Genomic DNA, 25,339 nt, shown 5'->3' with positions numbered 1-25,339 from the left:
AGAGCACTGAAAGACCTGACTCGAAACAAGGCCCCTGGATTAGACAACGTTCCATTAGGACTACTGACAGCCTTCGGAGAGCCAGTCCTGACAAAACTCTACCATCTGGTGAGCAAGATGTATGAGACTGGCGAAATACCCTCACACTTCAAGAAGAATATAATAATTCCAATTCCAAAGAAAGCAGGTGTTGACAGATGTGAAAATTACCGAACTATCAGTTTAATAAGTCACAGCTGCAAAATACTAATACGAATTCTTTACAGACGAATGGAAAAACTGGTAGAATCTGACCTCAGGGAAGATCATTTTGGATTCCGTAGAAATATTGGAACACGTGAGGCAGTACTGACCCTACGACTTTTCTTAGAATAAAGATTAAGGAAAGGCAAACCTACGTTGCTAGCATTTGTAGACTTAGAGAAAGCTTTTGACAATGTTGACTGGAATACTTGCTTTCAAATTCTGAAGGTGGCAGGGGTAAAATACAGGGAGCGAAAGTCTATTTACAATTTGTACAGAAACCAGATGGAAGTTATAGGAGTCGAGGGACATGAAAGGGAAGCAGTGGTTGGGAAGGGAGTGAGACAGGGCTGTAGCCTCTCCCCGAGCTTATTCAATCTGTATATTGAGCAAACAGTAAAGGAAACAAAAGAAAAAATTGCAGTCGGTATTAAAATACGTGTAGAAGAAATAAAAACTTTGAGGTTCGCCAATGACATTGTAATTCTGTCAGAGACAGCAAAGGACTTGCAAGAGCAGTTGAACGGAATGGACAGTGTTTTGAAAGGAGGGTATAAGATGAACACCAACAAAAGCAAAACGAGGATAATGGAATGTAGTCAAATTAAGTCGGGTGATGCCGAAGGAATTAGATTAGGAAATGAGACACTTAAAGTAGTAAAGGAATTTTGCTATTTGGGGAGCAAAATTATGGATGATGGTCGAAGTAGACAGGATATAAAATGTATACTGGCAATGGCAAGGAAACCGTTCCTGAATAAGAGAAATTTGTTAACATCGAGTATATATTTAAGTGTCAGGAAGTCGTTTCTGAAAGTATTTGTATGGAGTGTAGCTATGTATGGAACTGAAACATGGACGATAAATAGTTTGGACAACAAGAGAATAGAAGCTTTCGAAATGTTGTGCTTCAGAAGAATGCTGAAGATTAGATGGGTAGATCACATAACTAATGAGGAGGTACTGAATAGAGTTGGGGAGGATTTTGTGGCGAGGAGTTTGTGGCGAGGAGTTTGTGGCAGCACTTGACTAGAAGAAGGGATCGGTTGGTAGGACATGTTCTGAGGCATCAAGGGATCACCATTGGAGGGCAGCGTGGAGGATAAAAATCGTAGAGAGAGACCAAGAGATGAATACACTAAGCAGGTTCAGAAGGATGTAGATTGTAGTAGGTACTGGTAGATGAAGAAGTTTGCACAGGATAGAGTAGCATGGAGAGCTGCATCAAACCAGTCTCAGGACTGAAGACAACAACAACAAACTTGTATGAACAGCTGTGTGTGAGCAATTTGCATAGCTCCTTCGTCATGCATCTGTTATCTGTAGTAGAGTATATTAGAAGCAGTAGAGGTGGATCATAAATTAGATCCATAAAAGAAGGAAGATGACTGTCTTGACATAATAGAAATTAATAAACATATTTCCATCAGCCCAAGCTTGATACTTAATGAGCACACACAGTTCCCTTGCTCGCCCCTTCCAACTGCAAATACTACTTGTAATCCCATCCGGGCCATGTTGTAAGCTATCCCTCTCACTCACATGCCTCAGTTTCCTTTATTTCAGTTACTATAAGTTCTCTTGTTGTGTTAACCGTAACTCACAAGGTGTGGTCTCTCAGACCACGTGAAAATTTTCGAACTCGCTCTCCAAGGCCAGTTGTGGTGGAATGCTTCTATAGTCCCCTACCCTCCTCAAATTTCCAAGCCTACGATGTTTTGTTGTCGGTTGCGTTATCGCCTTCTGTGTTTATTGTTGACACATGTTATTGATAGGTGTTGGAGTCTCCAACCACGTACCTGTTTTCATCACTATGGTAACGTACAGCTTAAAATGTGCTGGCACGAAAGCGTCATCTTTAACTTTCCCGAGTTTGATAAAATTATTACTCAATCTATGGAGGAAGGTCTCAGTGGTATAGATCAAGAAATAACGAAAAAGACGACGATTTTACATTATCCAGTTATCACGGCACTGCTATCGAACTAGAGTATCATTCAGAGGAAGAACTTCAGGAAAGTTGTGATGGGGATCTGTCTGTCTCTTCAATGAAATACATAAATGTCTGTTAAAATCGAATGTGTTCTGAGTGGTGATAAAAATGTAGTTCCCAGCAATGAATGTCAATTTGACAGACTACCTATCGAGTTGAATTTTTAAGCGCAAAGTTAAACCCTGGAATTCAGTTTTATTTGGAAATTTATTTGCTACAGATAGTGTATAATTTTTCAGAATGTAAAATTCAGTACTCTTACAGTCTATTTATGTGTACTATTTAAAAGAACCACACAAAATTATGTGCTTTTGTGTGATAAATACTAAAATGCTGCAGACTTTGTTTCGTGCAATAAAATAAACTAGAAGCATTTAAACAACACTTAAATAATTGTGAAAATAAGTGTTATAGAGCATAAATTAAAATTTTCTAATGATTTTTGCCTCCAATTTCGGTTTAAACATAGGGGTCCCAGAGACCCCACCTCATGGTATACGTTACAGAAAAGTCACCTCAAGAGTTAAGCTTTAAAAAAAAAATACTTTGTATAATCACAGCTGATTCATTTATGTGCTTAATCGCACTAGTACATCTTATCTGTTTGTACTTTAGGACCTAACAAAGACAGAATTATTTTTTTCAGCCACACGTTTGGAACACGTTACCCAAGTTAATTTTGCAATGTAGTTTCTTCAATGAACAAATTTTGTAATTTGTAAGTAGTCCATTAGTTAATGGGTCACATGTTTTACCTTAGTGAAATAGTCTTACAACGCGTTTACAATGAGACAATATTTCATGTTTTGTTCCTAAATCTAACGTTAACAATTTCCATTTCTGGAAATGTGGATACTCTGCTGTTTAAAATCTTTGATCTAACAAAATTTCACTGCACCGCATACTTTGTACCTCACGATAGCGTAACATCCGAAAACCGTTTTGTGAAAGAAATACACCATTATTTTGTGTGTTTTCATTAGTAAAGAACAAACATATCTCTGAACTGAATTTGCTGAGAACTAAATTTTCTGACTTTTTTTTTTATTTTACACAGAAACATTCTAGAGTCTGACATATGTTAGGGTGTTGCAGCCTACTTAATTAAGGAATGTAGACAACAGAGGCTAACGCACTATCAACAGAAAAAAAAAAATGTACCGATTATTTACCAAAAAGTTACCTAAATTCTGATTATCAGATATAAACATTTATAGAATAAAAACTTCTCACTAAAATGATACAGTTGTACTCTAGGCTTTACACTTGTTCGTGGTGTTAATGCGTAGTTAAAGCTTCAAGCATAGAAGTAAGATACTAAGTGCGTAGATTCCAAGTATGGACTGGCAAATAAAGAACCTAATTTACGGATCTTCAGAAAAATGTAGTAAAGTCAGTATGATAATTAATGTCGTTAATCGCATATTAAAGAGTTCATCAAGAAAAATGCCTATTTTTCTATAATTTTCACTTAGTATAGTTGTCCGCGTTTTTTTAGGCGCTCACAGTACCGTTTTGTATGGACTTATTCCTGCTGCCATAAAAGCTTATGGCCCTCTCAGAAGCAGAGTGTTCGGCAATAGGGCACGCAGTCGTTCGGAAGATGGTATAATTTTTCCAACGCCTGTACCGTTCTGATGGAGTCGACACGCGACTGGAAACAGCTGCTCGGCTTGTTCCAGAATGTACTGGCTGCACTGCACGGCGCAGGCCGTGTTCTACGCCTTCGTCCTCTGGTTGCTGTACTCGTGGTCCGGGCCGCTGCTGCGGGCGGCTGCCGTCGTCTCCGGGGGTCCTGGCTTCAGATCCCTGTCCACAGGCGCCACATCATCGTAACGGCAGGACCGCGTCCATCCCAGTGTCGCTGCGGAAGACCGCCCGTGTTGGTCAATGGTCCACGTCGCTAGTGATGAGAATACCAACAATCGGGAAGAAGTCTCAGCTGCATGTGCATTACACACACCTTCATACTCATTTCTACCAATTTTTTGTTTGTACACTTACACCACTTACTTGTTACCGTAAATCAAAATTATCAAATAACTAGAGATTCCCAGAACATACTTGTTCTGAGGATATTTCACAGCTGACAAATGCCCATTCTCGTCAGCTGCAGCATGTATAAATTAGAATGTGGAACTATCAGAGTGGAGAGAAATTCTGTTCATTTATAACATCACAGAACATTAGCTCAGTTACCATTTTAATTTATTTTATTTATCTTGCACACGACGCAGTCTGGCAAAGTAATTAATTTCCCTAATTAATTTCCCACTCTCAACTGTGTTTTTTTTTATATGATCACACGTAAGAGGATGATTTTATGAGCTTCTACAGCTTTCTGGTATTTCCACCTTTATGTAAACACGTGTAAATCACTCAGTGGTGTTTCCTTTGGTATGGCCACTGTAAACTATTAAAGTGCATTGTGCTACAGACTACAGACTATCACTTTTCAGCAAAGGTATCTTTTAATAAGTTGAACAGAAAAAAATTATTTGCTCATATTGCATTTACATGAAAAATTTGTTTCAACACATTAGTATTCAATTGCATTTTATTTAAAAACACTGTCGAAACTTCTGAATAAATGTACTGATCCACATCAGGTTTTTTCTTACTTCCTTTCAATGCAAAAAGGTCTTCAGTTCTGACAGAAAATGTACTTATACTGTTTGTTTAATCTGTTGTGTATCTCATCATTTTGTTGTACTTTGAGACATGTGCTCTGCTTTACATATGTGTGTGGTAATTGGTGATATTGTGGTCGTGTGAAAGCACTTACGTATTCTGATTACATCAAAACATCCGTAGATCCGTAGTGAGGAGACCCTTGTAGTTACGGAACATCACAGGAAAATAAAACTACGTAATACATATGCACAAAACAACTGAGATTGTAATACACTAAGCGCTGTTCAATTCTAAAGTTATTTAATAATTATATATAATTACAACTTTCTCTGGCGGGCTTAAAATTAAGAAATTATACCACATCCATTATTTTTGTAGTTTAAGTAAAGTCAAACTGATTTATTCAGCAGAATGAAACGGTAGATTGTGGAAAAAATCTAGATTTAGTGTTGATAGCCCGCGTACAGCGATAATGGAAAAGATGTCTTTGTGCTAATGGGACTAACGTCAACAGCAAAGAATTTACAATCATTAAAGAAATTTAGTGTTAATACTAAATATAGAAGCAATAAATTCATTATGATGAGGCAAAATAGTCTGTGCATCGATTTGTAGACGAACACAATTTAACAAAACTTTAACAGGTAACCAGTCAGATTTAACAGCATCAAGAAGTGTAGAGTAACTGAACTCTGCTCACGCTGTAGTTGTTCAGGATGGTTCTTGTAGTCTCTCTTGATGCCCACTATTTCAAGTTGTGCCAGTTACTGTCCATTGTGCTCAGAGTGCAGTATGTCTACGTCTTCTACGTAATTGTACCTGGCTTCCAGACAATGCTGCACAAAGGTGGAGTAAGTTTCCTTCAACTTCCATCTCCTGAGGTGAGGCAGTGTTCGGAAGAAAATTAAATATTCGGTCACGTACATTGCCACAGAGACAATAGGCAAAAATTTGTTTAATCACCAAGACAAACTCTCCCCAATGAACGAAAGTGCAGTCCATAATATCAGCTGGAAAGAATGTGGCTCGTAATACATACGAAAAACACGTGGGACAGCATGTAGCACTTTTTAAGAACACAACAGATATTGGAAGATTCGCAGAAACTGTCGCTGCTTGAAATACTGGGCATCAGATTTTACCATGTTTCAGATTATGAGGGGTGAGTATTGACATCATCATCGTTTTGGACCTGGGGTTCGCCACATCAAGTTACACGAAACAATCCTGCAGCAAGTATGAGAAAAACATATAGACAAACACATATTTTAGATGCCTTGAAAATTAATCTTCTCAATAGTTCAAAGATAAAATTTCAACGCACACAGGTATCCTGGTATCGGCGGATAAATGCGATATCACAATGCCTGTGTTGTTAATGAATAAGATGTCATGTTCCTCCGGACTTTCCTGCATGTCCGAAGTAACACAGCAACGTACTTACAGACACCACAGACACTGCAGTATAGCAATTCGATCGCTCACATTGGTCAGAGGAATTTCAATGAAAATGTCTCCTCTTTATGGGAATATACATAATGAATTTATGAGTTCCTCCTGTAGACACATGGGTAACGACATATGTAAGTTCGGGTGTGGTTGTGGAGCGTGCTCGGATAGCTTAATGGTAAGGCGACCGCTAGCAATAAGCGGGAAATCTCGGTTCGAATCCCAGTCGGGCACCAATTTTCACTGTCGTCATGCCATTATACATGTGCTGGTTGTCCAACTTCGCAAGTGCGAATACATTTTATTTACTTTACGGCGGCTCTGATCGCCGCAGTGCCTGTCCTTCGGAAATGTACACGTGTCGAACGGTTCACTGTATCGTATTTCTTAACAACACAGGCATTGCAATATCGTATTTATCCGCCGATACCAGGCAACGACTTTCAATTAAAATCTGTTCCCTCTGTACGGGACTTACATAACGTGGACGAGTGCAGGTTCTGGCGCATGAACGACGACATATGGAAGCTTGGTTCTCGCTGTGAGTCGTACACGGATAGACAAAGTGGTAAAGACAAGAGCTTGCGTAAAGTGGAAAATAAAGCACAATAGTTTCAGAGTCGCCAGTAAGCAACAATATCAAACAATTATTTAGATTGGCCCAAAAGAGATTACACCATCTATCAAAATTATTTTAAAAACAGAGACAGATATCCTCCTGGAAGATGCCACCGCTGTCGAGGATAACATCAGACATGAAAGGATGCATGTGGTCAGCAGTAACGTTGACATAGCCCACAGCTATCATGTTGTCTTGGAATACTGCTATAGATCTTGTGGAAGCTCAGGTGAATGTCGCCCATAACATAATTCTGTTCCCTCTGGCCTCTCACAATGGCGTGATGTATGTTTTGAGCCGCCAGTTACCTGAATTATGGCGTATTTGGACAGATCCATCGACTTGATGTGACGAGAAACTTCATTCATCCGACCAGGTGATCCGTTTTCATTGAGCCGTGTGCGCTGAAAGCTCAGCCCCAGAACATTTGTGCCTCCTGCATCGGCGTTGCACTTCGTCGTCAGATCCACCGCAGATCACTGCCTATACTAATTCACCAAGGGAACAAACTTCCAACCTTCACATTCTGTGACGAGTCGTGGCTCTGCCTCACCTTGTCACCCACTTGTGGGACACCGACCTTGAACTACATTCCGTAGATGCTTTCAACCGTGGGTGTCTCAAGGACGACAGGGGTGGGGGGGTGAGGGCAAGAGGGGTCACAAAGGGGCACGAGAGGAACTTTTTTCCACTAGCCCCTCCCCTGTCCGGCTGGAATCCAACACTAAAGAGTTCTTACATGTTTCAGAATTCTCACACACTTCTAGAAATTATTTTCCATGATCCCACTAAACCTTCCACTTACAGCAATTTCTGTATAGCTTATCTTTGCTTGGTTATCACAAGGTTCGTGGAAATTATTTTCGGCGCAGCTGTGTTTTTGCGCTGACCTTAAATCAAAGTAGATGCAGACCTTTACAAGGCAGTCGTCAAACACATCCCTCAATTCCTCATACTCACTTTTATTGGGACACACAAAAGAACTGCTCCAATACATCAGCCTATTTTTATCAAAATGGCAATATAACAATAAATTGCAGTAGTTCAAAGGAAAAATGCCTTCGGCATGTTGCACATAAAGTACTTTTTTTTATTTAACTTGCACTGCCAGACACCTTTCGCCTTACTTACAAGTTACCTTCAGAGAGTGTCCTGAAATACTACATATTCAATATTCCCCATTTATCATGTTTTCTTCTTCTTTTTCTCTTCCCAAAACATCTTCATTCTTTGACTGTGTTCGTATTTCCTTTGTTCTGTCCCTATCTTCCCTGGTCTCTTTCTCCCTTTTACTTCAAATTTTGTGTTCATAATTTTGTTTCTGAATTTGTCTCTTTCATCTGTCATTTCTTTATTGATTCCTGCTTGCTTGAGGTCTTCTTCTATTTCATTAAACCAGTTTTTTTTTTTTTTTTTTTTTTTTTTTTTTTTTTTTTTTTTTTTTTTTGATTGAGCTGTTGACTGCATCAAAAATCCTCTTTGTGAGTCTGGTGCCGTTCATTGTGTGTATGTGCCCAAAGAATGTTAATCGACTTTTTCTGATTATGTCTGTGAATCTGTCTTTATGTTGGTATGTTGGTATAGTTCTGTGGTTGGCCTCTTCATCCATATACCATCTCTATGTATTGCTCCAAAATTTTTTTAAAGGATTTTACGTTTTATCTTTTTTGTCTCTGTGATGCCTGATGCCCCGATTGTAGTCGTTTCTGATGCATAGAGGGCTTCTGATAGTACAACTGTATTGTAGTGCCTGAGTTTCGCCTGTCTTGAGATGTTTCTTTTATTGTTGTGCGTCCATGTACGTTTGCACGCTTTCTGAATTTTTTCTGTTCGTTCTACCTTGTTTGATCTTCCTATTTGTATGTATTCTCCAAGATACTTAAATTTTTCCTCTCTGTTAACCAATCCGTATTTTGTGTGAATGACTTGTGTATCGTTGTTCTATCTTTCCATATATTGTGTTTTCTCATATCTGTAACCCCGTTTTAGCAGGGACTTTTACCGTTTATTATTATTATTATTATTATTATTATTATTATTAGTGGTGCCGGCACGGTAGCTCAGCGAGCTTGGTCAGAGAGCTGTAACAAAAATACTGAGTAAAGGGATCAACAACGAACTTCAACGGATGTCATGTGACGTCTGTTACGACCAAATACAACGAACAATAACGAACAAAGAAAAAAAAAAGCCGGCACGGTAACTCAGCGAGTTCGGTCAGAGTGTTAGTTTCCCTCAGTAACAAAACAATCATTAAATAGATCAACGCTGAACCTGAATGTCTGTCATGGGACGTACGCCCCGAACAAATGGAGCGAATAATGAAGAACAGTGCGCGACCGAATGTCAATCCTACGGCCTGGGTTCGATTCCCGGATGGGTCGGAGATTTTCTCCGCTCAGGTACTGGGTGTTTTGTTATAATCATCATCATTTCATCCCCATCGACGCGCATCAGTGTAAACAGTGAGTTGTTGACCGTATTCATCTGGTCATTTAGTAGTAACTTCTATTCAACCTTTTTTTTATACATGTGGGAAATTTCCTGCCAACAGTCTTGCCACAGTGGTAACACCAGTTCCCGGCAGATCACCGAAGTTAAGCGCAGTCGGGCTGGGCTAGTACCTGGATGGGTGACCATCCGGTCTGCCCAGCGCTGTTGGCGAGCGGGGTGCACTCAGCCCTTGTGGGGCAAACTGAGAAGAAGCGGCTCGTGTCTTGTAAACTGGCATGCGACCGAGAGACTGGTTTGCTGACCACATGCCCTTCCATATCCGCACCCAGTGACGCCTGTGGTCTGAGGATGACACGGCGGCCGGTCCGTACCGTTGGGTCTTCATAGCCTATTCGGGCGGAGTTTAGGTTATTAAATTTTTTGTTACTTATTCTAACTTACTTCATTCTTTTTCTTTTGTAGCAGGTTTTTGGATATTTTCTCTTAAATGTCCTGCAGAAATTGAATGACTTGTCTCACATATCCATGCACTGATATGTTCTTTGTACAGGTATCGAATGGAAATATGAAACAATTCACTCAATATTTGCAGAACACTTAGGAGAAAATAGTAACGTGTCTATTACGAGAGAGAAATACATGAAAATAGAGTAAATAGTGGTTCAAATGGCTCTGAGCACTATGCAACAACTTCTGAGGTCATGAGTCGCCTAGAACTTAGAACTAATTAAACCTAATTAACCTAAGGACATCACACACATCCATGCCCGAGGCAGGATTCGAACCTGCGACCGTAGCGGTCGCACGGTTCCAGACTGTAGCGCCTAGAACCGCACGGCCACTCAGGCCGGCTAGTAAATAATGCAGATACCTTCTAACACTATAAAAAAATTATCACATATACAAAACAAAGGCTGAAAAGAAGTTACTACCAAGTCACCAAGTGAATATGATTCCGAAACCGCCATCTGTATATTTATTCATTCTGGATATCATTAGGGTGGCCTGCCTTATTTTTCCTTTATTGAATTTCGATTCCCCCTAAAGGGAGCGGGCTGGCAGCAGCTTATTACGCCGCTCTTCAGCCTACAGATTTTGTTTTAAAAATAGGAAGATAATAAAAATAATAACAGTTGGCGATAAAATCGGTGACTTAAAGGTAAAATGGCAGAAAATACTGGAGCTTAAAACATAAAAACACAGGGTGGATGATGCTAATAAAATACACAGGAAGCAGAAAAAATAAGAGACAGACAATTAAAAAACACGGCGACAGTCTGGTTTCTGTTCGCAAGAGATATAAAATGCACACCCGGCGACAGCATGATTTCTGTTCGCAACACTGTGGAAACACGCACAACACTGAACACTCACTTAAACACTGCACTAAAAAAAATGGCACAAATATGACATACCACACCCGAGAGCAGGTGGGGGGAAACTGGGCAGATGACGGGAAAAAGGGGGGGGGAAGGAGAGGAAAAGTGAAGGGGGAGGGGAGAAAGGAGCCAATTGAAGATGAGGATACATAAGATGGGGGGGGGTGCTGAGCAGACGTGCCTGGGAGTGGGGAAGGCAGAGGAGGGGAGTCTAAAAGGAGGTGGGGGGGGAGAAAGGAGATAGGGAGAGGCTAGGTAGGGAGAAAACACAGGATGGAAGGGGGGAGGAAGAGGGAGCCCAGCGAAAGGACGGAGGAAAGGAGGGGGGGTGAGGATCAGAGTTGATAGGAAGGATAAATGGAGGGAGAGAGGGCATCATCCGGGAGGGGGAGTGGATGGAAGCCACCTTGGGCAAGGAGATGTAGGGTGGAGAGTGGGGGGGACACAACGGTGAAGACGTGGCAGGGGGCGGGCCTGCCTTATCCGCCTCACCCTGTATAAAAGGAATTCTGTAAGTCAGTAAAGTTTTGGCAGTTTATCTCTATACTTCAGCACAATAGCATGCTTTGAGACATATAAACAACAAATAAGTACTCCTAATAAAGGTTAAAAGAAAATCGTCTCCCATCCGACACTAGTTTACTTTACACTTCCTTACATACAAAAGCACAACAGTTTTAGGGTACACCTACAGTATATCAGAACGTGTGATGTTTGATTTTCCGGTACAATGAATTTTTTGTGAAGTGCTCACGCCGCCAGGTAGCACCAGGACTGTTTCTAGAACTCACAATTACTCTAGCAGGGCAATTTTCCTTCTGACTTAGATCCCAGTTTAAGGTACATGAGGAAAATTGTCCTGCTAGAGTAATTGTGAATTCTAGAAACAGTCCTTTATGCAAAATTACTAAAATGCTCGATAAAATTTTAAAAGAATCTTTCGTGTTCGAGGATAAGTTTTCAATCACTCTCAATTCAGTTTTGATAAATGAAATTAACGATAAGCCTATCGCTGACACGGCCCGCCTAGTATCTCTAGACATTAAAAACCTTTATGCGAATGTGCCGGTAAATGAGGCCGTTAAGGTCATCAAAGAAAATTTGCTTGAGTACAAAACACTGTCTCAGCAAGAAATAGTCAAATTCATGGAACTGTTAGAATTCGTTCTGAAATATAATTACTTTTCTTTTAACAATAAATTTTATATGCAAAAAGATGGACTGGCTATGGGTTCCAGTATATCTGGAACTATAGCAGACAGCTTTATAAATCATTTGGAAAAAAGACTCCTCGTTAACCCGCAACATCCCGTGGATAAAATTGTACATTACAAACGCTATGTAGATGATACGCTGCTTCTTATTGATAGACAAGAAGAAGAAGTTGCATAAATAGTAAATAAATTTAAAGAGTTGCACGGTAAAATTGAATTCACTGTGGAAGAAGAAAAAATGGTGAACTGCAATTTCTTGACCTAAGTATTAGGAAACAAAATGGTAGGCATGTTTTTAAAATATTTACGAAACCAACCACAACTGATGTGTCGATACAAAATAATTCCTGCCATCCTAATAGCCAGAAACTTTCTGCTTTTAGATCTTTGATAGATAGAGCCTTTGGGGTCCCTATGAATGAAGAAGACAGAATGACTGAGCTTAACATCGTGAAACAACTTTACCGATATCACCAAAACGTTGTCAATAAATTAATATGACAGAAACAGCGCGCGAATGCAAGGAAGAATACCGCAAATAGTATTAGGAGAGTCGCAATACCATACTTCGGTGATATTTCGCAAAACGTGGCTAACATTTTCAAACCTTTTAAAGTTTATACCACTTTTCAGACCAATAATACGCTGCGATTTAAACTAAGAAATAATTTACAGCAGAAAAGCGATAAATATGAGACAGCTGGGGTCTATAAAATTCAGTGTAACACGAGCAAGGCAAGCTATGTATGCCAAACTGGTAGGTCCTTTAAAGTACGTTACAAAGAACATAGCGATGCTTTCCGTCTTAATAATTTCAAAAAGTCAGCGTAGTCACGCATATTTGGGAAACGGGACACCCCATGTTGGGAATAGATCAGGATCTCGTTATTTTACATAGACAGGACAAGGGCAAAAAACTGGATCTACTATAACAGCTGGAAATTACGATACATAGCGTGGATAATCACAACACACTGAATGAACAGCTAACTGGTGAAACAAATAACTTTTTCAAACATTTCACTGGTTTCTTTTAGTAACTACATTATCTGTTTGTATAGACATCTCTGTGACTTCCTTATTTACTTGCGCGTGAGCTCACTCGCGTTTCAGTGTCGTGTTCGGCTACGTGGTGTGTGGTATCAACGAAGACGCACGGGCGGTTTACGACGATAGAGGAGAGAGCCATGTGGTTAGATGTTGAACACCATAGGCGACACCATTTTAGAGTTTTTTATATTTTGGCGACTATGTGGAGATGCACCTTGGAAGACACGGCTGCAACAAGGGAAGTAGCCACGATGTTTTAATTTTATTATCAATTTTATTCTGCCTGGTGCATGTTCCATTTTAGCGAGTTTCAACAGGTTCTTTTACTTTTTATTGTTCTGATGATCAGAACGCATCAGTCTTAGTGTTCTATACTATAAACAAGTGGTTGAGCCGATATATTTTTTGACATTGACATTCACAACCACGACCTCTCATCCAGTATGGATAAAATCAAAGACTAAAAACATAATTTGACGCCTTCAGAAACCTTGCGATAACACCAGAACCCTTTCCATACATTCATATCGACAGTTAAAACTAGATTTACGCATCAGATATTACTTGCATAAACACGGTAACTTAGAACCTCTGAATTTCGAAAAAAGTTTCATGGTTCATTGTAAGACTATATGGTAAAAATTTCGACGATTCGCCACGAAGAAACTATGGAAGTGGCCATCCCCACAACTGGTACTTTCGCTACCCAAAATTATGGGCTTTTGGGTATATCTTGATGAAGGACGATGATACTCTAAACAGGAAAATGTCTAATGAATGTACAATAATAATTTCCGTCATTTGCTGTGGTTAGTTATTTGACGTAGGACATCGAAAAAGTTCAAACTAGGGTAGCTCGTATTGTATTATCGTTAAATAAGGGAAAGGGTGCTACGGATGTAATATACGAATTGGGGTTGCAGTCATTAAAACAAAGGCGTTTTTCGCTGCGGAAGAATCTTCTCGTGAAATTTTAATTACCAACTTATTCCTCAGAGTGTGAAAGTAATTTGTTAGTGTCCACCTACATGTGGTGAACTTGCGGCCCGCGTGGCAAAAAACAGCAAAACTGGTTTTGTGTTTTTACTCAGGAACCGCCGACGAACAAATGGTGGTTTTATAAGCCGCCTACTTCTCATCCTAAACCCAGTGTAAAAGTACCAAGAGATTTTCTCAATTTGCCTATGTAGGAGGAAGAGTGTAATGTTTAAATTTCGAGTCTGCACTGTAAGACAGGTACAGTATGCCCGTTCTCCCGGTAGGTATAGGATCGATCACGAAGCCAAGGCCTATCCAAAAGATCTGAGCCCTTTTCTCGGTGACCAACAGAACCAGAGATATGACCCTCAGAAATATTTCATTTTCGTGCGCGGCTTTTTGGAACATACTAGTACCGTGCTGTCTTTCCCCGCACAACAAAATATGTTGGCAGAAGAAAATTTTTGGTGCGGAAGGCAGTATGAGAATTGAGGTAGCTGGTTCCTCACTTTTCTGTGAGAGTCAAATAGGTGCATATTCGCCTTTTGTGGGCCCTGACAGGTGTTTTTTCAGCTGGTTTCCTACTTTACCCTGTTACAGCATGTAATGGTACTTGAATTACGTAACCATTACGGCACCTCACCTCAACCTCTCGATACCAGCAATATTCTACTGTTTTTCTGTAAAATAGTTAACATATTTCTGTAACAACATTCAGATTTGATTTCATTAATGTAGAGGTACTTCGATACATCGATATGTATATATTACAATGATATTATTCTTATGTGTATTCTTTTTTTTTTGTCACTGATCTTTGACGTACTTGTAACTCTGAATTTTGGGCGCGTAAGCGGTTATTAGAGAGTCAAGCTTTGGTCGTCACGTTACAAAGTAATAAAAAAGAAGTGTAACTTAAATTCGGAGTGCTGATTACTTTTTTACGTCACCATTGTCCTAACTTGCAAAAGTTTAATCTTCAAGAATGGTTTATGAAACACATCTATAAAACTTTTGAATATCGCAGAATAACACCTAGGCCTTTTTCCATTCGAGCTTGGAATCATCACTACCTAGATTTTCGACGATTGAGCCATGAGTTCACAACGAGACCAGCGTGGGAAACACGAAAAGATGAGTGCCTAGTTTATCCATTATTTTAAGAAATGACTTTATTAACTGTGCTCTAATGACACCTGCCACATACTATAACTTTGTTGTTGCCCGAAAAAGCAATATTTAGCAGCGTGAGCAACACTACAATCATAATTATTCACCTTTGTTGTGGTAGGGTTGTTGGAAGCAGGGTGTGCGCCGCTTATACAGCGCCAGCAGCTAAGACAGGCCATCCCGGATATATCCATAAAGGTGTGGTTTTCGCCAATTCGTTGTGGATAATGTAACAAATTTTTCTGAAGTTCGAAGCTAATTTGTGTCTTTAACAGTAGCATAATGGCGAGATCGACTTTTTTTCTACACTTATAAATAGTCTTGTGGTGAGAAACAATCTGCGGCTGTTTGCTGCTGCCGGTGTCGTCGCTGAGTGGCTGTAGAACGACACAAGATGGCTTCGACAAAACTTCTAGCTGATGCGATGGAGGGCAGTTGTCCTAAATGTAGAAAGATGTTAATGCCGATGAGTAGGAAAAACAATCCCCTAATGTTAAAAAAAAGGTTCAAATGGCTCTGAGCACTATGGGACTTAACTTCTGCGGTCATCAGTCGCCTAGAACTTAGAACTACTTAAACCTAACCAACCTAAGGACATCACACACATCCATGCCCGAGGCAGGATTCGAACCTGCGACAGTAGTGGTCGTGCGGTTCCAGACTGTAGCGCCTAGAACCGCTTGGCCACCCTGGCCGGCCCTAATGTTCGAATACAGCATTAGCAGTATGCGGCTTGACACAGTCACGTGGAGTAAATATCGGGGCGTAACGTTGCATACCGGTATGAAACGAAACGTTCGCATAAAGATTGTAGTTGGGACTTTGGTTTATCGGGAGAATTTTAGGAAAGTGTGGTTCATCGGTAAAGGAGACCACATATAGGACACTACACTACGTTCACCATAAGAATGCATTCTTCCGTGCCTCCTGGAATTTCATTGGATTTCGTTTCTCGTGGAGCGGATGCCAAGCTGTCTTTAAGTACCTAACAAGGATACGCTTTATGTTGTGCGCTACGCGCATTTCGACTCATCATTAACACAGGACAACAGCTTTACGTGCGCCTTTAACTCGGACAGCACAGCCTATTCAGCTGGTGTAACTAACCTGCAGTAATGTGAGCAGTTCCAGTTACTAGGTAAAAAGCGACGAGCGAAGAAAGAATAGCTTCGAGTGTCATTTAATTTTTAAACAAAATAATAATGCAGCGGAATTTCGGTAATACTCTTCTTAGTGAACCAGACGGAAAACAAAACATGCTCTCGTCCTTATCTAAAATAGTATTGTTATTAAAAACAACAGTGAAAAAGTGCCTGAATGAAATACAGGGTAATTTGTATGTGTGAGCTATCTCTGACGTAAAAGCGTATTGCAGGGATTATTTTACCGTACAGTTAAATGGTGCAGCCACTGAAGGTATGCAAATCGGTGTTAATCTCTGAGCTCCTTGCATATCCGAATCCGAGAAATACCTTTCAGTAGTAGTGAAATTGTCATCTGCTACTTTGATAACGAGGCGACCAACAACAGAATCCACTATGTCATCGTAACGTCACATTTCCTCCTCCTCTTTTATGACGTCCTGTTCTGCTGCATTCCACCAGCGTTCGGCAGTGGCGTAAGGCAGAGCTTCGTGCACTAGTTGCAGTACGTCTGGCAGCGTGCATGCCCTGTCTCCTCTGCCAACACTCACTTAACTTGGTTCCAGATTATTCTATTGTGTTCCGATTGCAGTGGTGCAGCAGCTACCGTGATATAACTTCCATCACTGTGGTTTGTGTGAGACCTTATTAGTAGTATAAAACAACGCACTTATTCCAAATAAAGAGTGTTTTATGTTTCTTTTAGTTTTCATTCTTATCTCAAAAAGTTAATTTGCAAGGTTTTCTTAAACGGTACAGTCTTAATTAACATTTTTTAATAAAATAGCGATAATTAAGATTTACACTAAGGTGACAAACGCAGTGGGATAGCGATTGCACATATACAGATAGGCGGTAGTATCTATGACCTAAACGTATTGTTTGGCTAAGTGGTTTATGACCCCCTGAGTGTTAATTTATGACCCCTTGGGATAATCCATCCTTCTGAGAAACTCCCAACCACTCCACCTGTCCCCCTCACACTTTTGATATAAAATTAACTAACTCAATCCATCAATTAATCCCTCCCCCTCTGGCAAATCCCACAGCTCCCTCCCCTCCCCGATCTCAAAATTGGTGGGGAAAGGACTCAGTCTGTGCTGGAGAGAAAGGATCTTATGATACGAAATTGAAGTCAATGTTAATTACGAGTATGTAACAGAGGATATGCTGCATGTCCTAATTACATAATTACACTGCTGTAGATTGGAGATGTTATTTTGGAAAAAAGTTTCGTGTGTATGCTCACCTTGATATGCAGGAATCGACTGAGCTAGTACACAATGCCACCACCAGAGGACGTCTCACCCCCCCCCCCCCACCTCTCGTCTCCTCCCTCGTCGACCTCCCAGAAAAAAATGGTGGGCAAAAGACTCACTCTGTGCTGAAGAGGAAGTATCTCACGACACAAAATTCTAATCAATGTAAATAATATGTCGATGTATATTCTTTATTTAACCAGTTTGCAGGAGACAGAGCTACTGCACATGGGTAGAGCTCACGTCTGCACCCCCGCCTCCCATCACGTAATAACTGTAATCACCGAGGAATGGAATGAAGTTAGATATAGTAGTGTGGGTGCCTATCGTCAGGGCGCTGCCACAAAGGTCCAAAACCGCCCAGTGTCCTAGTACAGATCGTGTTACTAAATACCGCCGACCGCGGACTGGATATTGGCCTCCTTTGATCTCACGGCCCCAGACAAACCATCAAGTGGCGGCATTCTGTTGAACAGGAAATTGCAGGCTCGCTTCTGTCTCTGTCTCTTTCAAGAGGCCGCTTCCTGTTTGTGTATGTGAACCAGTTTCTCCAAACATGCAGATGGAATTTTTCATCGCTCCTCAGAATACTGTGTTCCTGTTGGCTAATGCTGGGGACAAAGGGAAAGCTGACACACTTTCGATACCAAAAGTAGAGGGAGATATTCCATTACCACTACCCTATCAAATAGTTTAACAATTTAGGCGAGTCCCCCCAGGGGGTCCACAACTCTTTTGTGGATACGTGCGTAGCGAGCACGGGACCCCGAGCTAATGTGGCCTTCCTTCCTTTCCGGGCTGCATACCTTCCCTTTCTGCATCCTTCCCCATCCCTATCTTCGCCCCTCCTCCCCTCACCTCTGGCTCTTTCCTTCCCTTTCTCCCCATCTGGGAGTATGGTTTGTGCCTACGTCCGGAGACGGACGCTCGTAAATGTACTGCATTCTTCGCCTTTCTTGCTTTTATGTCTTCTTCCTTCCTTTGTCCTTCCCTTTTTCCTTACGTCTTCTCTTTCCCTTTCTCCGCTGCGGCGTTTGAGACCTCTCTTCTTTCCTTTCCCTTTCTCTTTCTTCCTCCCTGTGCGTGTCTGAAGGCCGACCCACGCCCTTCGTGCGTAGCCGGTGACGGGGTAACGCGTAATTCCCCGCCCCGGGTAGACAGGTAGGACACGTACGTACCCCCTGGTAACGGCCAGGCCCAGGGAGGGGTGATTACCCGAGCTGATACCTTCCGAAAATGCCGATTGGTCCCTCCGTCCGTTTGTCGGGAGGTGTGACCTGAGGTGTGAACAATCACCTAAGGCGGGAGTGCCCTCAGAGAGGGCCCCCACAAGGGAGGAGCGCGCCATCGGAGACGCCGGTAATCATGGGGGATTCTTCCGCAATGGTTTCCTCACCTTCCACTAAGTCTGCTCCCAAACGTAAGTATACTGAGTCTCAGCCACAGACGATTCTTCCATCGTTGCCACAGTTCCTTGTTGTTTCTCGGACTGATGAAGGTCACGACTTCTCCACGGTCAACCCTTTCATTATTCAGAAAGGTGTCGACGCAATTGCAGGTCCTGTAAAGTCTTGTTCCAGATTGCGGAATGGCACCCTGTTGTTAGAAACACACAGTGCCCTCCAGGCACAAAAATTGCTGCGTACTTCTCTGCTCCACACCTTTCCTGTCCGGGTGGAACCGCACCGAACCTTAAATTCCTCGCGTGGAGTCGTTTATACACGCTCCCTCGATGGATTGTCTGACGAAGAAATTCAGCACTATCTGTCTGACCAGGGCGTAACGGCAGTTCATAGAGTAATGAAACGGGTTGACACAAACATCATTCCAACCCGCACTGTCTTCTTGACATTTGACACAGTTCAACTCCCATCGAAAATCAAAGCTGGCTATGAGATAATTTCCGTTCGCCCTTACGTCCCAAACCCTACGCGTTGCTATCGATGTCAGCGGTTCAATCACACCAGCCAGTCCTGTTCCAATCCAGCCAAATGTGTTACGTGTGGCAAGGATGCCCATGAGGGTGCTTGTCCACCTCCATCCCCTCGCTGCATCAACTGTATGGGTGACCACGCTGCTTCCTCTCGAGATTGCCCCGTTTTTAAGGACGAAAAGCTCATCCAGGAAATAAGAGTGAAGGAAAAGGTGTCGACCTTTGCTGCTCGAAAATTATTCGCCAGTCGCAAGCCCACCGTGCCTCAGACAGGAAAATATAGCACTGTCCTTGCTTCTCCTCGGCCAACAAAGGAGGCGGCCACGCAGACTTGCGACCTCACCTTTAGTGCCACGATCGTCAGATCGGCCAGCGCAAAGATCGCTCGTTCAACCTCACCAATTTCGCCTGCCCACTCTATGGCTCACCCTTCGTCGGGTTCTGCTAAATCTCGAGCCCAAAAGTCGGACGCCAAGTCTTCGAAAAAAGAGCATACTCGTGAAGAGTTTTTACGTACCGCAACTTCCCAACCATCGGTTCCTCCATCTACACATCATTCTTCCAAGAAGGCTACAAAGAAACCCAGTCCCTCTCCTTCTCCGCCAAGGCGTGTCCCATCTACAGCACCACCTGGCGGAAATCGCCCTCGGCCGTCTTCTGTGTCGCCGAGGCGCACTGCTGGTGGCCGGTCAACCGGCCGATCGCTGGTGGCAGGAGCTGCTCCTGACCAACCTATGGATCAGGATCTTCTGCCTTCGGCTGACTGCCATTCCATGCTGTCTGTCGCTAGCTCCGAGCAGTCTTTGACTTGACAGCAACTTTGGTCAAAGTCCTCCATTTTCTGTTCACCCCATGTCCATTATCCACTGGAATATCCGCGGCATTCGAGCCAATAGGGATGAATTGTCGATCCTCTTAAGATCCTACTCACCGGTCATCTTCTGTCTTCAGGAAACGAAGCTGCGTCCCCATGACCGCTTTGTTCTCCCTCAATTTCAGTCCGTCCGATATGATCTCCCCTCTGTTGAAGGGTCTCCAGCCCATGGAGGACTCATGATTCTTCTCCATAATACTCTCCATTATCACCTAATCCCCTTAAACACTTCCTTCCAAGCTGTCGCCGTCCGTCTTTCCCTTTCCGGATACACGTTCTCTCTTTGTACTGTATACATTCCATCATCCACACCAATGGCACGAGCTGATCTCCTTCATCTTCTTGGTCAGATTCCACCCCCCTATTTGCTGGTTGGGGACTTCAATGCCCACCACCCGCTTTGGGATCTCCACATCCTTGTCCACGTGGCTCCATATTGCTAGACGTATTCCACCAAGCGGATCTAGTTTGCCTCAACACTGGGGTCCCCACATTTTTGTCTGCCTCCACGACAACCTTATCTCACTTGGACCTTGCGCTCGGTACTGTTCCGCTAGCTCGGCGCTTCGAATGGTTCGCCCTTGATGATACACATTCGAGTGACCACTTTCCATGTGTCCTCAGACTGCAGCCTCAACTGCCATATATGCGCCCGCGACGCTGGAAGTTTGCCCAAGCCGATTGGACACTTTTTTCGTCTCTCGCGACATTCGATGACCGTCGCTTTCCCAGCGTCGACGATGAGGTCACACACATTACCGACGTTATCCTTACAGCTGCGGAACGTTCAATACCACGCACCTCCGAATTGCCCCGGCGCCCCCCAGTTCCTTGGTGGAACGAGGCATGCCGTGATGCAATACGTGAGCGGCGACGTGCTCTTCGCATTTTCCGTCACCATCCTACTTTGGCCAACTGTATCCGCTATAAGCAGCTCCGTGCGCGATGCCGTCGCGTCATCCGCGACAGCAAGAAGGCAAGCTGGAAATTCTTTATTAGCTCATTTAACACCTTCACTCCCTCCTCGGAAGTTTGGAGTCGGCTTCGACGGTTCTCAGGCGCGCCTAGTTTCTCCCCGGTCTCTGGGCTCACTGTCGCGCATGATACCTTAGTGGACCCCGTCGCAATTTCTAACTCGTTGGGTCAGCACTTTGCTGAGATTTCGAGCTCTTCAAATTACCCGCCAGCGTTTCTCCCGAAGAAACGTGCAGCGGAAGTGCGACCTCTTGCTTTCTCCTCTCAAAATCACGAAAGCTACAATACTGTATTCTCCATGCGGGAACTCCAACATTCCCTCTCATCTTCTCGCTCCTCCACCCCGGGACCGGATGGTATCCACGTCCAAATGTTGCTGCATTTATCAACCCCTAGTCTGCGTTACCTCCTTCGCCTTTATAATCGAATTTGGACCGACAGTACCTTTCCAAAACGGTGGCGGGAAGCTATTGTCGTTCCTGTTCCGAAACCTGGAAAGGACAAACATCTCCCCTCTAGCTATCGCCCCATTTCTCTCACGAGTAGTGTCTGTAAGGTTTTGGAGCGTATGGTGAATTACCGTTTAGCTTGGTGGCTGGAATCCCGCAGTCTTTTAACACCAGCCCAATGCGGATTCCGGAAGCATCGTTCTGCAGTTGACCATCTTGTTGCTCTCTCCACTTATATCATGAACAATTTTCTCCGGAAACGCCAAACGGTAGCAATATTTTTCGATCTGGAGAGAGCATACGATACCTGTTGGAGGACAGGCATCCTCCGCACACTGTTCTCTTGGGGCTTTCGAGGCCGGCTGCCCCTTTTTCTTCGCGAATTTATGGCAGAGCGCACTTTTAGGGTGCGGGTGAACACTACTCTCTCCCGTACTTTCTCCCAAGAAAACGGGGTACCCCAGGGATCCGTGCTGAGTGTTGTACTGTTTGCCATCGCCATAAATCCAATTATGGATTGCCTCCCTCCTGATGTCTCGGGCTCCCTCTTTGTGGACGATTTTGCGATCTACTACAGCTCTCAACGGACCAGCCTTCTTGAACGACGTCTTCAAGGATGTCTCGATCGCCTCCACTCGTGGAGCATCGAAACCGGCTTCCGTTTCTCACCCAGTAAGACCGTTTGTGTCAATTTTTGGCGACGTAAGGAGTTTCTTCCGCCCTCCTTACATCTAGGTCCTGTCAACCTTCCGTTTTCAGACGTCGCTAAATTCTTGGGTCTTATGTTTGACAGAAAACTGTGCTGGTCCTCCCACGTCTCCTATCTTTCGGCTCGCTGTCTGCGATCGCTTAACACCCTCCGTGTCCTGAATGGTACCTCCTGGGGAGCGGACCGAGTGGTCCTTCTCCGCCTCTATCGCGCCCTAGTGCGCTCAAAATTGGATTACGGAAGCATAGTCTACTCCTCTGCTCGGCCGTCTATTCTTCGGCGTCTCGACTCTATCCACCACCGTGGATTACGTTTAGTGTCTGGAGCTTTTTACACTAGCCCTGTGGACAGCCTTTATGCTGAGACTGCTGAACCTCCGCTGTCCAATCGGCGAGCAGTCCTCCTGAGTCGTTATGCTAGCCATCTGTCTTCCATGCCTGCTAATCCAGCCCATGACCTTTTTTTCGACGCCTCCTTTGATGTAGGGTATGCAGGCCGCTTCTCCTCCCTACTACCCCCGGGAGTCCGCTTCCGTCAATTGCTCGATTCTCTTTCCTGCCGCTTTCCGAAAACCTTTTTGACAACTTGGGGTACAGCACCGCCTTGGCTCCGTCCCCGGATCTGCCTGCTCCGTGACCTTTGTCAATTTCCCAAGGATGGTACCCCTACACTTGTTTATCGTCGGGCATTTGCTGCTCTATGTGCACAAATGACGGACGCCACGTTTATTTACACCGACGGCTCGAAAACATCGTTAGGTGTAGGGAGTGCCTATATTGTTGGCGACACCCCAAATCGCTTTCGACTTCCCGACCAGTGTTCGGTTTATACTGCGGAGCTTTACGCTGTTCTCCAGGCTGTCCACTACATCCGCCGCCATAAGCGGATACAGTACGTTATCTGCTCAGATTCTCTCAGCTCTCTCCTCAGTCTCCAAGCTCTTTACCCTGTGCACCCTCTGGTCCACCGGATTCAGGACTGTCTGCGCTTGCTCCACCTGGGGGGCGTCTCGGTGGCGTTCCTCTGGCTCCCGGGACACGCTGGTATCTGTGGGAATGAGGCGGCCGATATGGCGGCCAAGGCTGCAGTCTCTCTTCCTCGGCCAGCTATTCAGTCGCTTCCCTTCACCGATCTACGGAGCGGTTTATGTCGCCAAGTTGCTCATTTATGGCATGCGCATTGGTCAACACTTCCCCATAATAAATTGCGGGAAGTGAAAGCCCTTCCTTGCGCTTGGACTTCTTCCTCCCGAACGCGTCGTCGGGAGGAGGTAATTTTAGCTCGACTCCGGATAGGGCACTGTCTTTTTAGCCATAGCCATCTTTTAAGTGGAGATCCTCCTCCACTCTGTCCCCACTGCTCTCAGCCGTGGACGGTCAGACACCTTTTAATTGAATGCCCCTATTTTAATACGTTACGCTCCCGTCTACAGCTATCGCCTGATCTATCGTCGATTTTAGCAGATGACACGCGCTCAGCCGACCGCGTTCTCCAGTTTATTAGTGACAGTGAAATGACGTCAGTCATTTGAAGTTTTTTTTTTGGGGACAACCACCCCCTGTATGTACTGGATTTTTAAGCATTCTTTCTACTTTTAGTTTCTCCAATTTTATGAGTTTGTTTCCATTGCTGCTGGTTTTCAATTTCGGTTTTTTACTGTCTTAAGTCACGGGCTGGGCGCTAATGACCATAGCAGTTTTGCGCCCTAAAACCACAACAAAAAAAAAAAAAAAAATATTTAGGCGAGTCAAATAGATCGCTTAAAACACTCACCACCACCTTACCATAACCCTTCTTCATAATAAAAACCTATTTTCAGAGTTTTAGTATCGCATGCAAACATTATGCAAATCAAGCAATTAAATTTACACCACAAATAAATCGTAGCGCTCAGTATATCTGAGGTCTTGTATGCAGCGACGTTTGAGAACACAAGCATCCTCCTCCACCGCAACGTTTCCACCACATATATTTGGTGAAGAAATCCAACCGATCACCATCGTGATCGTGAAGAGCGCGCCGTCCGCCGACTGGCGGGAGCCGCAGCCGTGCCGGCCGTAGAGACCAGCACACGTATCGCCTATGCCTGCCGGCAGCTGCACGCCCACCCCCAGGCATCCGTATCAGACGCTCAGATGTCGTGGGGGCGGAATAATCGTCCAGCGCAGACACCCATCATATTGAAGCTTCTTACGCAACACTCACGTCCGTTTCTGTCACTGCTTACTCAGCAGACTGGTCACTTCGCCAGCCCTTCGCTGCGGCGGGCATGAGCGGGCAGGTCGGCGCGTTCTCTGAACCTTACCTCCCACCTCCGGCTAGCCGCCCAGTCTAACGCTCTGCTTCACGAGCGGGAAGGCGTGCCGGTCCCCGTCACAAATCCGCCCGGCGGATTAGTGTCGAGGTCTGGTGTGCCGGCCAGCCCGTGGATGGTTTTTAAGGCGGTTTTCCATATACCTCGGCGATTACGGTCTGGTTACCCTTATTCCGCCTCAGTTACATTGTGTCGGCGATTGCTGCACAGACACCGTTTCCACACATGCGTACGTCATAATTACTCTACCTCACAAACATTTGGGGTTACACTCGTCTGGTATGAGATGTTCCGGGGGGGGGGGGGGGGGGGGGGTCCACTGGGGGCCAGCCGGCCGCGGTGGTCTAGCGGTTCTGGCGCTGCAGTCCGGAACCGCGGGACTGCTACGGTCGCAGGTTCGAATCCTGCCTCGGGCATGGGTGTGTGTGATGTCCTTAGGTTATTTAGGTTTAAGTAGTTCTAAGTTCTAGGGAACTTATGACCTAAGATGTTGAGTCCCAT

General features: G+C 43.8%; 1 protein-coding gene and 1 pseudogene across 2 annotated transcripts in view; both read left to right on the top strand.

Moving 5' to 3' along the window:
• Positions 1-4,250, top strand: part of LOC126100488 (fatty acyl-CoA reductase 1-like) — a 149,382-nt gene extending 145,132 nt beyond the window's left edge. For both annotated transcript variants that reach the window (XM_049911096.1, XM_049911095.1), the window contains exon 9: positions 3,919-4,250. In XM_049911096.1, the coding sequence (XP_049767053.1) occupies positions 3,919-4,072 (154 nt within the window). In that variant the 3' untranslated portion in view covers positions 4,073-4,250. The remainder of the gene's footprint in view (positions 1-3,918) is intronic.
• Positions 4,251-9,484: 5,234 nt separating this feature from the next.
• Positions 9,485-9,602, top strand: LOC126102478 (5S ribosomal RNA; annotated as a pseudogene).
• Positions 9,603-25,339: the final 15,737 nt, after the last annotated feature.

The sequence above is a fragment of the Schistocerca cancellata genome, chromosome 9 (genome assembly GCF_023864275.1).
Source record: "Schistocerca cancellata isolate TAMUIC-IGC-003103 chromosome 9, iqSchCanc2.1, whole genome shotgun sequence".
Taxonomy (NCBI): domain Eukaryota; kingdom Metazoa; phylum Arthropoda; class Insecta; order Orthoptera; family Acrididae; genus Schistocerca; species Schistocerca cancellata.
Note: the sequence above shows the minus strand (reverse complement) of the source record. Positions and strands in the feature narration are given on the sequence as shown.